This window comes from Ciconia boyciana, chromosome 13 (genome assembly GCF_034638445.1).
Source record: "Ciconia boyciana chromosome 13, ASM3463844v1, whole genome shotgun sequence".
In the NCBI taxonomy this organism is placed as follows: domain Eukaryota; kingdom Metazoa; phylum Chordata; class Aves; order Ciconiiformes; family Ciconiidae; genus Ciconia; species Ciconia boyciana.
Window position 1 is genome coordinate 4,237,691 of NC_132946.1, and position 14,942 is coordinate 4,252,632.

Here is a 14,942-nt window from a genome sequence, read left to right on the forward strand (position 1 = left end):
TCATATTACCTTGTTCTTAAAAAAAAAAAAAATTCACAGCCAGCTTTTTCCATCAGTACATTTCCATAAAAACAAAGTATAAAGGCAGTCAGCAAACGAGAGATGGGTTAGAATCAATAAGGCTCATATTGTAGGTGCAATTTTTTTTTTTTAATTCACATTTTATCATTGGCCCTTTTGAAATAGTCTTCTCACAAAATGAATGGGGTTTGGCTTGCAAAAATTGCTCTCGGAAGAATGCTCTACCACTTTTAAAAGCAGTGTTCCATAAGAATATACATCTCCACTTCTTGGTCTTCTCTAGGCTATGGAAATACCTGCTCAGTGTGAGCTGGATGACGGGGGTGCTGAGGCAAGGCTCTTCTATTCCTACCCTTTGAGCCGTGTTCATTTCCCTCCTTGCTTTTTGCAAACGGAAAATGAGCACAGATGCGGCTTTCCTACAATCATTGTTCCTCATTGTTTGGCTAACCACAGAGATGCCAATTGATTCTCCCCTTGATCGGTTCTCACCCAGAAGATTAATTTCTAACCTTCAGTATAGCAAGAAGCACAGAAACAAAGCAAGTGGACGAGAGTTTTACAGCCTGATGTACGTGATGCGTTAAGTCAGCCACCAGGACAAGCTTACCAACTACAACAGGCTGGACCTGGAAACATGACTTTGTTTTTTAAGAGCTACAGGACAGCAGAATCCCTGCTTCCTCACTGAAGGGAAGGCATTTCAAGTATTAGTTTTCCCAGTCAGTCTTCCTGCTTCCACAGGGAGGGCTGAAACACTGCAGGTTCTCCAAAGAGAAGTGGTAGAAGGAAAACACTTTAAAGAAACACTGACGTAAGATGCGTTTACGTAGAGTGCTGCACCGGTGAGGGGTTTGCATATCTATTGGCTTTTAGATCTACCTTTCAGTAGGGCTCAATGAAAATAGGCGGAGGCCAAAATCTATTTTAAAAAGGTTAAAACATAAAAAAAAGTTGTGGACAATTACAAAAATGTTGCTTAGCAGCAGCCAGCCTCTGACCAGTTCTTTCTGTAATGGCATTAAAAAACAACCTGATTAATAGTTCAAGCCATAGTGCTAGGCAGAAACCTTTTCTCAGTGTTAATAGCTCCCTTGCACTCTTCGTTCTGCTTTCACTGTCCACTGAGAAAGGCCAGATGTCCTTTGGTGCATCTGTTGGCATAATGACCTTTTTCACCACACTAAAAGAGAAAGAGAGAGAGGAATTATTACACAGTTACAGCTTTTTTCCTCTAGCTGCCTTTATTAAGGTAGCTTTCAACTGTTCCGATTTGGAAGCTCTTCCGCGTATGCGAGATGCAGCACTTAGCAGGTGAAGTGAAACATGGTGTCACAAGGGCCATGATTTATGGGCTATTTCTACTCCTTGGAGCAAAAGCTGATTCTGTGCTGGGAGCAACCTGACGCCACGTTATTGTAACGCACTACAAAGGAGAGAGGCTCTCAGCGCACCACTACAAACAGCAAAGGGCTGTTACACACAAGGAGAATTTCAGTGTTTGAGGCTTCCAAGACCACTCCATCTGATATGCACTACATCAGAGACACATGGGGACTCTCCTGATCAGCTATCCTGAATTAGGCAGAGAAAAGTGCATCCGAACAAGAGATTCATGACTTTGCACCTTGAAGCTATTCAAGCCCAGAGAGAAGTGCCCGTATCTGATGCTACAGCATTCTCCAGATATGTAATTTACTTCCAGCTAAAATAATAAGCAGCTGTTAAAGGTTTTCAGTGAAATAGATTCAGCTACTTAATATCCCTGTCCAATCACAGTAATTTTTACCCAAACAAGCACCTAAGGCACAGAAGTTGGCATGTACAACGATGTAACTGTCAAAGCCGACGGGACAGGAAGATTCTTTGCCCTTTTCTAGTGGCTAGGGTTGGGGCTTTTGTGGAAAAATAACCAGAGACAGAAACTCAATTGTGTCAAAGTTGTACCGGTGCTCCTCAATGAGCAACCAAGGTAAAGAGCTCATTCCTTGGCTTGACAGCGACGGGGCGCATTTACAGCTGAAATACTGAACAGTCTTTGCATACTCAATTTCTGTTACTTGCAAGGACCTTCCATGCTAAGAGGGGAGAAGAGAATCTTTCTACAATCACCAAGTATAAGCAAATTAACTCATGACACAAAACTAATATTAGCTCTTATTTTGAAATGTACACTTCATCAGTCTCCTTTAACTGTCATTGTGGTAGGGCTTCCTGGTTATTAGCAGACAAGCAAAGTCTGTCCTACAGCAGCCTTAACTGTCACAGCAAGTCCAGGAACTGGCAAACCAGCGACCTAGAGGCCTCAGAACTCAATGCTAATTCCCACAGCTGTATCCACGTGCAAAACGCAATGTCTGTTGAGCAGAGCGCACGTTTCGTGAACCTGTTCACACTGTGAAAAAACCTTCTGCAGGACCAACACCCCTCATCACAACAGTCTGTTCCTTTGCCCGTGACAAGCAACCAGCAGCACAGCAGCATGATGTAGTCCAGGTGACATGCACTCTGTACCTCTCAAATCTAGTACCCTCTGCTTTCCCTCCTCGTCCCTCCCCTCTGAATTACCTTGTAGCAGGTGACCTGCTCCAATGGCCGGGGTCCTCTGTTCCCAGTGTTGTTATTTTGAGACTGCATGACTCCGATGACTTGGGGTGTCCTCTGTTGGTTAGGAGAAGAGTTCTGACTCATTAAGTGCACCAAGGATAAAGACCTTGACGGTTGTTATTTTGTTAAGAAGGGAAAAGAGCACCCCATATATCAAATGATCAATTTTCCTCCAAATCTGTGTGTGGGTGCTCTGCCAGCTGGAGCACCAGAGAGAAGAAATCAAGCACTGAGGCTTACAAAGCCCAGAGATCCTGCTTTTCTCTGGAAAGCAAATTTAAAGAGTAGGTTTAGGCTGCTAAAATATCATTGCCATCACTGAGAGATGTCACGCAGATTACAAAAACTGGCAAGTTGCTGCACAACCACGTATGATGTGCTTCTATGTAACGTGGGAGTGTTCTGTGACTAGATCTCCATGTAAAGTTGGAGCCATTGTAGGGCTTTCATCACTATAATGGCACCCGGGGTTGCTCCCTGCTTAATTCTTGCATAGCACCCTCCCTGCCAGGCAGTGCCCCAAGCAACAGAACTGCCACTGCTCGCCTCTGAGCTGGAGGACAGTACTAATGACTGAGGTTAACCAAGGCGAGGGGAGAAACGGAACAAAGCAAAACACCACAGTCCCAGGATGAAGGCAGCAGCAGTCCGTTGTGATCAGATGGTGGACATTAGAGGGCTGGGAGGAGGAGAGAGAAGGGACAGTGCTTTGCCGTTTATTAGGATTTGTCTCCAAGTTCTTAATTACAAAAGAATAGCACACCCTGTTGTAAACTAGGAAAGGGTTTCCCTCATTCTGTGAGTATTTCTCCAAGGCTTTCCAGCAAGCCAGATCTAAGAGCCCAGGTGTCCAGTTCTGACCACTAGACAATATACCCTCTTTTAAAGCACTGTGGGAAATGCTGCGAGGGTGGGTGTGTAGGGGAGGCAGGGGAACTGTGTACCTTTTGCTGTGTTTGTGTCGGTTGAGGCAGTGGTGGTTGCTCTGTGGTTCCCATTGGCAGTTCAAACCGAGGGCTGGTTTAGATGGAAACAAGAAAATTGATTCTCAAACCATAGGCCAACATTCTACCATCAGCTCAGTCAAATAACTCCAAATAACAAAACGGGCATTCAGCCAATTAAATTTGGCTCACAGGAAACAGACCTCCCCCTCCCCACTTCTCTTTGCATTCTGACGCTCAGCAATCATGTCTACAGAAACAACAATCCAGTATGTAGTATATCTAGTATCCTCTACCTGTGAAGTCTTCTGGAACATAAACCCATGTGATCCCACTGCACTGATGGCATGTGATCACCGCTCCAGAGTCTTACTGATAACTCCCTGAAGAGGCCCTGCCCCATATCCTCAAATTGGTACAACAAACTAAAGGCTGGCCAAATCTCCAAAGCCATTGGGAAGCACTGGAGCACCCTCATTTGGCATATACCAGATTACAGAGGAAACACAGGATTACAGGACAAGCCTGGAAACATACTCACTGCATGAATTTACAGGTAGGCCCCTCTGGACAGAATCCTACTAGGTAATTCACACAAATGACTCTTCGAGTGTGTCGGTGTCTGCAGAGGGGACCTGCAACACAAAGCTCAGTAGTTCACGTTCCACATATACGTATCCCAGCACTCAGTAGTAGCAGGTACACAAGCAGATCACGCAAAGAAAGAACAGCAACACCCTACCCTTGATTTATAGCCACAGAAGCAGCAACTGTGCGACACATACCATGTTTACAGAAGCCTCTGTCATACCAGGGACAGTCTTTGATCTTAGACTCCGGGTCAATGTGCAAGAATGGACATTCTTTGTTACTGCATTCCCCTGTACCAAAGGCAAACACACTTCTTAGTCTATTGTGCAGGTTCGAGATCAAATGACTCCCAAAACTTTACCTGGATCACGTAGTTCCCGCAAAGCTGTTACCAACATTTATAAGTTCAGGCACAACAGTCTTACTGCCTGCCTTAACCTAGATGAACAACACCAAGGACTCACCCCCAGTGAGTAAAGTTCTACCAGACTGGATTATTTATGTGTGCTTTTAAAAACAATGCGGAAACTAAATTTGAAAGAGCAGTCATGATAACAAAAACCAAACATTTAGCGCACCAGAAGTGTGGAGAAACTACAAATTGCGCACTAACCTCAATCCAAGGAAACCTACAAGACTGTAAGTTTCTGACAGCAAGTTGCCTCATTATGTCCAGATCTCCAGAGCTGGAAAGCAAGTGCATAAAAGTTTTGCACCCCCATGCCCTCTGCTGCTCATCAACTCCCCAAAATAAGTGTCATGCAAAGACCAACTGCTCAGCCTACTCATCTCATACCCAAAACAGAACAAAAGGCATAAAACCCAGTAAAAACTTGAACTTCCCCCCTCTTCCCCCAAGGGACAAGCTCTTGAGAGAGAAGGCATCTACAACACGTCACAAATTTAGGGGGATAATAAGGTGAAGGACTAAGCAGATCTGAAAAAGTACAATCTAACAATATCATCAGACGCAGAAGAACTGTAATGCTCTGAAGATGGATGAGAGGGATGTACCAGGATCCTCTTCACCAGACTCCCACACCAGCAAGGAATGCTAAGTAGGAGCTACAATGCCCCTTACCAAATTTGGAGTAGAAGTAACACTCAGGCATCTTGGTCATGTCGTACTCGTGCAGAAACTCGCACTGGTCTCCCTTTTTGCACAGTCCTCGTAGCCAGTGTTTGCAAACAACTGTCTTTTCCCCGCTGATGTGTCGGAACGGGCACATGCCTCCTGCAGAAGGACGGGGGCAAGGAGAAGGAAAAGAAAGAACAATTAAAATCTGCCGCACAAGAAGGTACAGGGTAACAGCAATACTTCGTTCCCCTCTGCAAGAGGGTTCTCAGAAGGCATCACTTTTTAAAATGAATTTAGCCTTTAGTGGCAAGGAGTTCCAGACAAGTCTTTTGTTACCCTCTAATGAGCTAAGCAACGCAGTCTCCAGCTCTTAAACCTGGCAACCACGAACCACAGCAACTAATACAGGCACATCCACAGCAAGGTCTGCGTGTGGTAAGTGCAAGCCTTCCTTTACCAGTAGCTTTGCTTATTCACCTTCCAACTTCTTAAAAAAATACCATTATTTCACAATTGCTGCAGTTATTCCAACATGCTTCAGTTCTATCCTCTATCTAGGTTATCCCCTAATCTTTACAAAAGACAAGAGTACTGTAGACAGTGCTAGAAAATCTAATTTCCCCCCCCCACCCCCATGAGTATAATTGTACTGGAAATATTACTTGCCTTTTCCACATGCCGCCTTTAAAAAAAATTCACAGACAGCCGCGCCCGATTCTGTGGAGAGAACAAAGAAATATAATTAATTTTAACAAAGTTTCATGTGAACTTTTAAAATATTTCCTTCCCCAGAAAGACAATCTGGTCCTCAACACCAAAAGAAAAGCAGCGTTTCAGTTTGGGGAATTTACTTTCCTACCTAAGTTCCTTGTTCAAGTCTGGCCCTCATAAATATCGTCTTGGGGGACACCAAGGGGAATTTGCAGAGGTTCGGTGCTTGTTTTCAGATATTTAGGTTTTATCAACTGGGTTTTCCTCTGCTGTTAAGTCAATCGTGTCAGTGAATGCCGTATTTACAGTGCTGGCAGCAACAGTCTTATATTTTTTGATCAGAAGAGCCTGAAACAACGATTAGCGTGTTATCCCTTGCTGATCCTGACCAACAGCTATCACAACATTCAACGAAATTAAAACACAAGTTCAGTAGCCCAGCCAGAAAATTTCAGCAAACTACGAGTCTCCTGAGACTACCTCTGTCAGATACTAGACCGAAGGAAAAGTTTAGAGACTAGGCCATGGATATACCTAATGATGGAGTCTCCCTGCCATCAAAATGCCTCATCTATCAAAAGGGAATGAAAAAAAAATAACAAAGTACTGTCCAGGAAAGCAACGTTTATTCACGATAATGTCTCAACCTTCATTTTCCAGCCTGGCTGGGTACTCCCTACAGCTTTCATTAAGCAGGAAAGAAAAACATCTGGATTGAGACAGAAACCTCGTAGGGAAAGCAGAAGTGGGGTGGGTCAGGGGATACGGCCTGAGCAAAGCGCCCAGACCCCCGGAAGCCTCCCACCCTCCCCCCCCAGCCAAACCCGGGCTCCTCCCGGGTGGGAGCCCCGACACGGCCCCAGCCCCGCGGGCGGCTCCGGGGACAGGGGACAAGAGCCGGTCCCGAGCACCCCGGGGAGGAGGGAGCCGCGCAGCGCCCGCTGCCCGCACGCACTGTCCATGCCGGGGAAGGGCAGCGGCTGCGCCCCCAGCTGCTGCTCCACGGCCAGCTCCAGGTCGAACTTGATGTGGTCCACGCTGGCGATGAGCTCCTGCATGGTGGCGGCTGGGGGGCGGCGGCAGCGGGAAGGAAGGGGGGGTATGGTGGTGGCGGTGGTGGCAGCGGGCGGCCGGGCCCGGGCTGGCCCGGCCCGGCCCGCTCCGCTCCGCGCCGGCAGCGCCTGAGGAGAGGGGAGGCGGCGGCGGCAGCACCTCGCCGCCCCGCGCCGCCCGCCCGCGGAATGCCGGGAGTCACCTCTGACCCCGCCGCCCAGCGGGCAGCGCGCGCGCCCCCGCCAATCAGAGCGCGCCGCTCCCGCCCCTTCCGCCCGCGCAGGCGCCGCGGCTGAGGCGAAGCGGAGCGAGGACGGGCGCCGGGCCCGCACCGGCCCGGGGGACGCGCCCTCCCGGTGGCCGCGGGAACAGCATGAGGTCCGTGCGGCTCCTCGTCCCCCTAGGGCCGCTCGCCTCGCGGTGCCGGTGGGCAGCCCCCGAGAGCGGCTCCGAGCAGCCCGGGAAGGCGCCGCGCCTGCTCCGGCCCCCAGGCCAGGGGCCGCGGCCGGGCTGGAGGCCGTTCAGCTCGTCACAGGCGTTCCGCAGGCTGCCCGGTAGCGACGCGAGAGAGATCGATGCTGGCGGCTGCGCTGAGGCTGTTGGGGAGGAGGATGAGGATGAAGGCGAAGGTGTGGAGTTCGGGACGCTGTCTCATAAATTTTCTTCTCGAAAATATTATCACAAAACCACATCACACTTTCAGAATTTAAAGCTTCAAGAAGAGGGAGAGGAAGAACCGGAAAGAAAACTTCGGCGTGGTCCTAAGAACACCCCGTACTGGTACTTCCTAAAGTGCAAGGCCCTCATCAAGGACGACAAGGTTTGTTCCCAGCTCTTCTCTTCTTTGGTTTTAAATAACACGCATGAAGGACGCAATGTCCCAGTATCGTCCTCTCGCTTAGTATCTTTATGGAAAAAGGTAAAATAAGAATTTGTGAGGAATCCCGTGCTCTGTCAGACTTCTACCGCAACCTGCCCGCAGCTGCGTAGATCAATATCCATTGTAATTGATTCTGTTGCTGCCTCATCATGGATTTTCCTCTTTTCTGTAGCTGGCGGAGGCTCTGGAGCTGTTTGAGGTGCAGATGTTGAAGGAAGAGCGTGTGCAGCCAGAAGAAAGCAATTACACTGTTCTAATTGGCGGCTGCGGCAGGGTGGGCTACGTGAAGAAGGCATTCAGGCTCTACAATGATGTAGGTTTACGTTCTCTCAAACTTTCGTCAGGTTTTCTAAGCTAAAACTGTTCCAAGCATTTGGTCACGTTGCTTTGTCTCCGAAATGCCTTTGAGTTAGTGTTTGCACCTTCTTAGCCTGAACTCTTAAAAACAAGTTATGAAATTCTAGAAATCCTTTCCTAAAAAGCCAGTTCCAATTCTTCTTCTCTTCCCTTAGATGAAAAAACGAGGCTTAACGCCCACTGAGGCCACTTACACAGCCCTGTTCAATGCCTGTGCCGAATCGCCGTGGAAAGACTCAGGCCTGCAGAGCGCGCTCAAATTACGGCAGCAGCTAAAGAGCAAAAATGAAGAGCTGAACCTGATCACGTACCACGCGCTGCTGAAGGTCTGTGCCCTGTGCTCGGATCTCAGGATGTGCTTTGACGTACTGAAGGTAAATATGTGACTTTTCTCTTATCAAGTGTAGCCTGCTCTGGTTAAAGCTCCTGGAAGTTGCCATATTGCACAGACTTTTTTGTTTCATTTCCAGCAGAGGTAATTACAGATCACATGTTTATATGTAATTGATCCTTGGTCTCGTACAATGAAATCATCTTGGTACATACCAAACACTAAGTTTAGGTACATAAAAAGAGGCAGCTACAGCCTTAAACAGAGGTTGGCTTTAAAACTCTGGTCAGTTGTGTTTTGTGGGGTTCACAGCTGCTGTGTTTGTCTCCATCCCTCATTTTGAAGACCCATATACTGATATCTAGTTTCTTTTAAAGCTCTTACAGCAGCTCTTCTCAGAAGGGGCCAGTCTGGGAGTAGTTAAAAGGATTGCTGTTCCTGCCCTCAAGTTCCCTGTAGCTCCCATCAGGGAGAAGCTAGGATCTATGCAGGCATTCCAGGGCTGCTCTTCTCTTGGAGCGATCGTTCTGCTCGCAGCACTGGGAGTTCACCCTATGCTTTGTTGCTGCTGTTTGCCCAGAAGACAACAGCCATATTTGAGCTTCGCAGCCAGCTGGGACAGACTGTTTGTGTAACTGGGAAGTTTAATGCTCTCTCTGCTCTTTTAGGAAATTGTGCACAAGGGCCATGTTCTCACAGCCGAGACCTTCAGTTTCCTTCTCATGAGCTGCATAAAGGACAGTGAAAATGGCTTCCGATATGCCTTACAGGTTTGTCTTCATATACTAGGTGGGGAGGAAAAAGGGCTTCTGTATTGGAACTCATCACTTGAATGCACGGAAGGCAGCAGATTGCTCACAGCTGATGAAATAGGAGGAGTTCAGTTCCTCCTAGGAGAAGTTCTATAAACCAGACCTCCATCAGGAGGTCTTGTACGCTGGTAAACCACTCTGGATGATCTCGCAGGACTTTAGTAGCTCAAGGTGGCTGTTCACTGTCCAGTGGCATCTCACCTCATCATGCTGTAAACTCGCTCCTTTTCTGCAAGTAGATACCGTAACAGTGGGCACGGTAGATACGCTTACAATCTGCTAGAAATGCTCCTGTTATTTAACATCACGTACATCTGGTGTTCATCTTCCCCTTTTCAGGTTTGGAAACAAATGACTAAACTTGGAATAAAGGCCAACAGCCACACTTACAATTTGATGCTGCGTGCTGCAAGAGACTGTGGAATAGGCAATCCGGTCGTGGCTTCTGAACTCTTGCTCAGACCCACCCCTGACAACTCATCTCAGCTAAGGCTTGCACCCAGGAGGCAGAAGGAAAAGGTGAAAAATCAGAAGAAGAAGGAATCAGAGAGTGCAGCTGCTGTCCAGCTAGATGTGGAAGCTATGGAAAAGCAATTATTTCAGGAGAGTTCGGTACAGCCTGAAGAACTGATCCGGCAACAAAATCAAGACGTGAATCGGGCTGAAACAGAACCAGCTGCTCTTGATAGCCCCAGCGTAGCTCACAGCAGGACTGGAGCGTTGATGAGGAGAGGCCAGAACGAGATGGAGCAGGAACAACCACGCCCAAGCCAGAAGCTGCGTTTTGGCAACCTGCCCAACCTGCTGGATTCCAGGATGCCTGACGCAGCCGTGGTTTCCTTGGGGACAGTGGCCACACCATCTGATAGACTGGCTTTGATGGGGGACGTGGAGGGCTTCTTGAATAAAATGAAAGAGGACAATGCAGAACCGAACATTAAAACATTTACGTTGCTGGCTGAGCTGGTGGAACCCCAGAGCCCCTCGGAGTCCTCTTTGCTGGCACTCCTAGATGAGCATAAAGTGAAAGTAGATGTGACCTTCTTTAACACTTTAATAAGGAAGAAGAGTAAACAGGGAGACCTAGAAGGAGCAAAGGTGAGGAAAAACTCAGAACCAGCCCTGTCACCACCTACTTGTCTCAGGCCTCCAGTGTTACTTATGTTTTGTTGTGAGACCTGTTTCTCTATCCGCAATAGAAACTGGGAATCTCCCACTGTTTTCCACAAACCAGCACTCAAGTTAATTTCTAAGTAGTTACGGATTCTGTTCTAGCATCTTCAGCTCTCTATCTGGAAAGCTACAGTGAGACTTTTTGGAAACTGATGTCAATGCTTGTATCTTGCAGAGCGTGCTGCCAGCTCTAGTGAAGAGGGGACTATCGCCTAACCTCCAGACATTTTGTAACTTGGCAATTGCTTGCCACCAAGAGAAGGATGGACTGCAGTTACTCTCAGATTTGAAGGTAATAAACTCTTCTGCTTGGGGTTCAAGCTGCAGAAAGAGGCAAACTGAAGCGTTAACGCTTCCAAAAAGACCTGCTGAGGTTTCTGTGGTGAGCGGTTGTGTTCTCACTCCAAAAACATGCAACTCTAGAGTAGGTGCCAGCTCAGGTGGTCTGTCCTATACCTGCGCTGGCATAGGAGAGGGCTCATGGGAAGGGGTGTGCTGGCACTGTAGAAGCTGCTACACAGGTTCCAGAGCGAGAGCCTTGCTCCTTGTGTAAAAAGTGCCTGTATGCCCTTTCCTTCTACAAGTCCTGCGCTACTTGGCAGATAAATGAGTTTAACTGTAGCGTTTTTTGTTTCCAGAGGTCTGGAGTAACTCCCAACAAGTATATCTACAGCACCCTCATTGCTGCCGCTGTGAGGCAGCTGGATTACAGTTACCTCACAGAGATCCTGCGAGACATGAGGAATAACCAGGTGCCTCCCAATGAAGTCATCATACGCCAGCTGGAGTTCGCAGCACAGTACCCTCCGAAATTTGACAGGGTAAGTAGCCACGACCGGTCAGTGTGAAGGCATCGCGAAGGACACCAACAAGGAGGGGAAACGTAGATGTCTGCCTAAGCCTTCTTCCTTTGGCTTTGTCCGATCTGGCTGACAGTTACTTCATAGCCATTTTCTTTAGTAGCAGCTTGTAGCTGTTGCGTGCTGGTATTGAAGTGAGCTCTCTTCTAATAGAAACTTGTTTTGTTGGATTTCTGTTCGCAGTATAAGTCAAAGAACCCATACCTGGAGAAAATTGATGGTTTCCGCGGCTACTACTATCGGTGGTTAAAAGTAATGGCAGGAGAGGAGACCCCTCACCCCTGGGAAAAATACAGAACAGTGAAACGTGCAGTAGATGACAATAAGGAAGAGACTGTCCAGGAGCAGCCAGGGCAGAAGTAGCAGTGAGCAGGATGCCAAAGTCCTGCATCTTCCTTGTGCTGGAAGAACGTGGAACTTGCTCCCTTAAACCATCTTGTAGTAAAGCTGCTTTGTATTTCTGTGAACCCCAGTTCTTGTGATAACTACATAATAAAATATTTGTCCTTTGTTTTAAAGAGAAGCAAATACATTTTCAGGGAATTTCCTTGAACTGCAGAAGATTAGATAGGTGGTAGTTTAACAAACCCTGCGCTTAAACAAGGGAGAAGCAAAATCAGATTTAACAGTGGTGTAGCTCAGTGCTAGTTTTGTCTCTTTCCTGTGTTCTGTGTGTATCTGGGCACTTAACGCGTGACCTGTAAGTCTCTATAGACTGCTGGCATTCCTGAATGGATCTACGTGCTAATTCCAGGTTACAAACCTTAGCAGAGAGTTCCAGGGAAATTTAGCTGCTTCTACATGAGATCAGGGGAGAGCTTAAACCACGACTGGAGTTTTGAGAACTGTTATTATTTCCCTTCCCCACAGCCTTTTAAATTCAGTTATTTGAGAAAGAGGAAAAAGCTGGTTAAAAAACAACCCACGTTTAGAACACCTCACAGTATGTAGAGCAACCTTAAAACCAACCAACCAAAACACATCCAACAGGAGAAGAGGGGCACAGAAATGTTTTGCCAGAAGATCGCACCACTCTCTCAAGAAGGCAGACTTTATTTTAAAATAAATGGCTACACAAAAACCTACTCCAGAACAACCACCATTGTATATATGGTCCAGATGAATATGCTGCTGTTTTAATTGCTATACAGAAATACCCAATCACACCGAAGGTGGCTAGAATTGCAGTAGTAGTCCATTGTGTAGGATGATATCCCTCAGAGTTCAAAAAGTAGTCTTATGGCTAAAGGCCTCACCCAGAACAGCCTCTGCAGCCACAGTGAGTGCATTCAATGATTCTCCCCTGGAAAAGAAACACGAGGAGGGTATTTCAGCCAAGCTACGGTGAGCAGACAGACCAGCAGGCTCGGGCCTCAAGGCAGAGAATGGGTCTGTGTGGGAAGGGTTTCTACCATCTTGTTTCCCATGCTTTAATGACTTTAAATGACTGCGTGCCAAAGCTGACGGTAACTTTAGAACCAACTAAATACCAGCTCTACCAGCAAAGACAGAAAACGTTACAACTAGAGGAAATTACTCGAAAGAACAGCACTACCTCTTCCGCTGTCCCTGACCTGGGAGGAGTTAGACCAGGTACTGCAAGGGTCCAGACAAGTAGAGGAATAAGCTGAGAACCCTTACCACTTCCAGCTTGCTTTTGGGGACCCTGCAGATGCAGTTGGTTCCAAAGTTGGTGTCCCGCGTCTGGATACACCGCAGGCAGCAGAGGTTCTCATAACCCTGTTTCTTCCACTTTGCAATCAGGTTTTTGTCAGCGTATCCTTCCTTGATGCAGTATTCGTAGAGCTCTGTAGAGGAGCAGACACCCATCACAAGTAGCTCCCGGGAAGCATTAGAAGAATCACTGTCAGGAGTTACTCTAGCTGTACTGACTAGCAGTTAAAGCCAGGCAGCCGCCAGCCTTCCCTCTGTCTTCCCTCCCCAGAAACCCGATCCCTACCACCAGTGCCCCAGTGCAGGCGCATCTGCAGACGGACATCTTGCTCTGTTCTGTTTTCCCCTGCCCGGGGTAAAGCATTTGCGTTCCTCACCTCTGCTGATGGCTTTTCTTTTATAGAAGAGATCAAAGATGTAACGTGTTTTCTGGTGATGAATTCTGAAGATAGGCCAAAGGGATTCCACTTTCCTCTTCCCTTCGTGAGGCTCGGTCTCCGCTGGGAGGGAACACAAACACCAGGTTTCAGCTGACCATTTCAGGCAGCCAACTTATCTCCTGAGTCACTTTGCAATAAACCGTTCCAAGAACGTTCATAACTTTAATATATTACAGAGGTAAGACTGAGCTTAATGTGAGAAGATTCAAATGAAAGGGACCTGACCTGGAACAGCTCCTTTAGGAAATTAAAACAGAAAAAGAAAAGACAGTGGGGATGACGTGACCCACACTGGGATGGCAGGTGACTTCATGGCTGCCCTGGCTCGTCGGACCAGAGCAACAGCACAGACAAGAACTGCCCATCCCCGCACAAGAGCGAGCTTCAGCCAGGGCTTGGCCATGGAGTGCCCTAAGCTGTACAACAAACCTCTGAGCTCTGTAACCTGGGTACACCCAGAGAAAAGCAACCAGTGCTGGCCCAGTCTCAGTCTGCAGTACCACTGCGAGGCAGAGACGTAAAAGAGGTCAATCTATATTTCCAGGGGAAGCTGTGCTTCCTGAAGCAGCTAAGGATGAACTTGTTTCAGGGACGCATCCCTGAGAACACCCAGCTCCGCCGCTTACCTTCTCTCATCTTCTGATCCAGCTCATCCAGCGTTGGCTCAATCAGCTCCCAGCCGTCCGGGGGAGGCTTCCTGCTCCTCTTCACTTTGGGCATTGCCTTGGAAACGAGGAAGGCAAGAGGTGGGGGAACGAGGGTTTGCCTGTGCTCAAACGTGCGGGTGCTTCAAAGTCCTGAGAACCACTGGAAAAAACGAAAGGAAAACAGTTGTTAGAGATATTGCTCCTAAGACTTCTGTGCCCCTTTGCCGTTTTCCTCTTCGATTATAAAAATAAGATTTACGGAGCTCGTGAAAGAGGTAAAGCCTCGCCTAATGCGGCCTCTGGGGTGAGCGCTGCCTCCGCCCCGCCACAAGAAATCATTTTTTCTCCTCAGCAAAGTGAGACGACGGCCGCCCCTCCCCCACTCCGGGCTACCCTGAAGCAACGACTTCCGCCAGCCTCAGCTAAAAACCCGGGCGAAGCCCAGCCCGGCCCCGCCAGCCCCAGTGCGGCCCCCGGGGCTCGGGCCGTGTTGGCGGCGGAGGGGGGAGGCCCCGGCCCACGGCCCCGCTCACCTGCCGAGGGCTGCAGCTTCCGCTCCGCCGTCGCGCCGCCGCCGCCGTCACCCGCGGGGCCTCTCGCACCCGGGCCGCGCCGTGGCCCCGCCCCGCTGGGCTGCCCGCCGCGGTGCCTGAAGGAAACCCTCCCCGCCGTGCGCGCCCCCGCCTCGGCCGGGGCAGGGCGGAGAGCGCGGCCCGCCGGGAGGAGAAGCGGCTCCGCTCTCCGCTGCGGGGGGTGTGACCCG

At 48.6% G+C, this 14,942-nt stretch overlaps 3 protein-coding genes across 5 annotated transcripts; 1 reads left to right on the forward strand and 2 right to left on the reverse strand.

Annotated features, from left to right (window-relative positions):
- Window positions 1–942: 942 nt before the first annotated feature.
- Window positions 943–7,208, reverse strand: CPSF4 (cleavage and polyadenylation specific factor 4). Its single transcript, XM_072878397.1, has 8 exons — window positions 6,908–7,208; window positions 5,908–5,958; window positions 5,245–5,397; window positions 4,358–4,453; window positions 4,114–4,207; window positions 3,573–3,645; window positions 2,590–2,682; window positions 943–1,204 (listed from the first exon to the last, which is right to left on the reverse strand). The coding sequence occupies exons 1-8, from the start codon at window positions 7,008–7,010 to the stop codon at window positions 1,136–1,138; spliced, it is 732 nt and encodes a 243-aa protein (XP_072734498.1). The 5' UTR covers window positions 7,011–7,208; the 3' UTR covers window positions 943–1,135.
- Window positions 7,209–7,264: 56 nt separating this feature from the next.
- Window positions 7,265–11,946, forward strand: PTCD1 (pentatricopeptide repeat domain 1). Of its 2 annotated transcripts, XM_072878394.1 has the most exons (9): window positions 7,502–7,634; window positions 7,709–7,825; window positions 8,058–8,198; window positions 8,398–8,616; window positions 9,242–9,343; window positions 9,725–10,483; window positions 10,734–10,850; window positions 11,197–11,379; window positions 11,602–11,946. In XM_072878394.1, exons 1-9 carry the CDS (start codon window positions 7,581–7,583, stop codon window positions 11,779–11,781), a joined length of 1,872 nt encoding a protein of 623 aa, XP_072734495.1. In that variant the 5' UTR covers window positions 7,502–7,580; the 3' UTR covers window positions 11,782–11,946. The 2 variants fall into 2 exon arrangements, with proteins under 2 accessions (XP_072734494.1, XP_072734495.1); XM_072878393.1 differs by having other exon boundaries at window positions 7,265–7,825.
- A 509-nt stretch (window positions 11,947–12,455) lies between these two features.
- BUD31 (BUD31 homolog) lies at window positions 12,456–14,896 on the reverse strand. Of its 2 annotated transcripts, none has more exons than XM_072878400.1 (5): window positions 14,713–14,896; window positions 14,159–14,339; window positions 13,470–13,592; window positions 13,060–13,226; window positions 12,456–12,721 (listed from the first exon to the last, which is right to left on the reverse strand). In XM_072878400.1, the coding sequence occupies exons 2-5, from the start codon at window positions 14,250–14,252 to the stop codon at window positions 12,671–12,673; spliced, it is 435 nt and encodes a 144-aa protein (XP_072734501.1). In that variant the 5' UTR covers window positions 14,253–14,339; window positions 14,713–14,896; the 3' UTR covers window positions 12,456–12,670. The 2 variants fall into 2 exon arrangements, with proteins under 2 accessions (XP_072734501.1, XP_072734502.1); XM_072878401.1 differs by lacking the exon at window positions 14,713–14,896 and adding an exon at window positions 14,439–14,462.
- Between the last annotated feature and the right edge of the window lie 46 nt (window positions 14,897–14,942).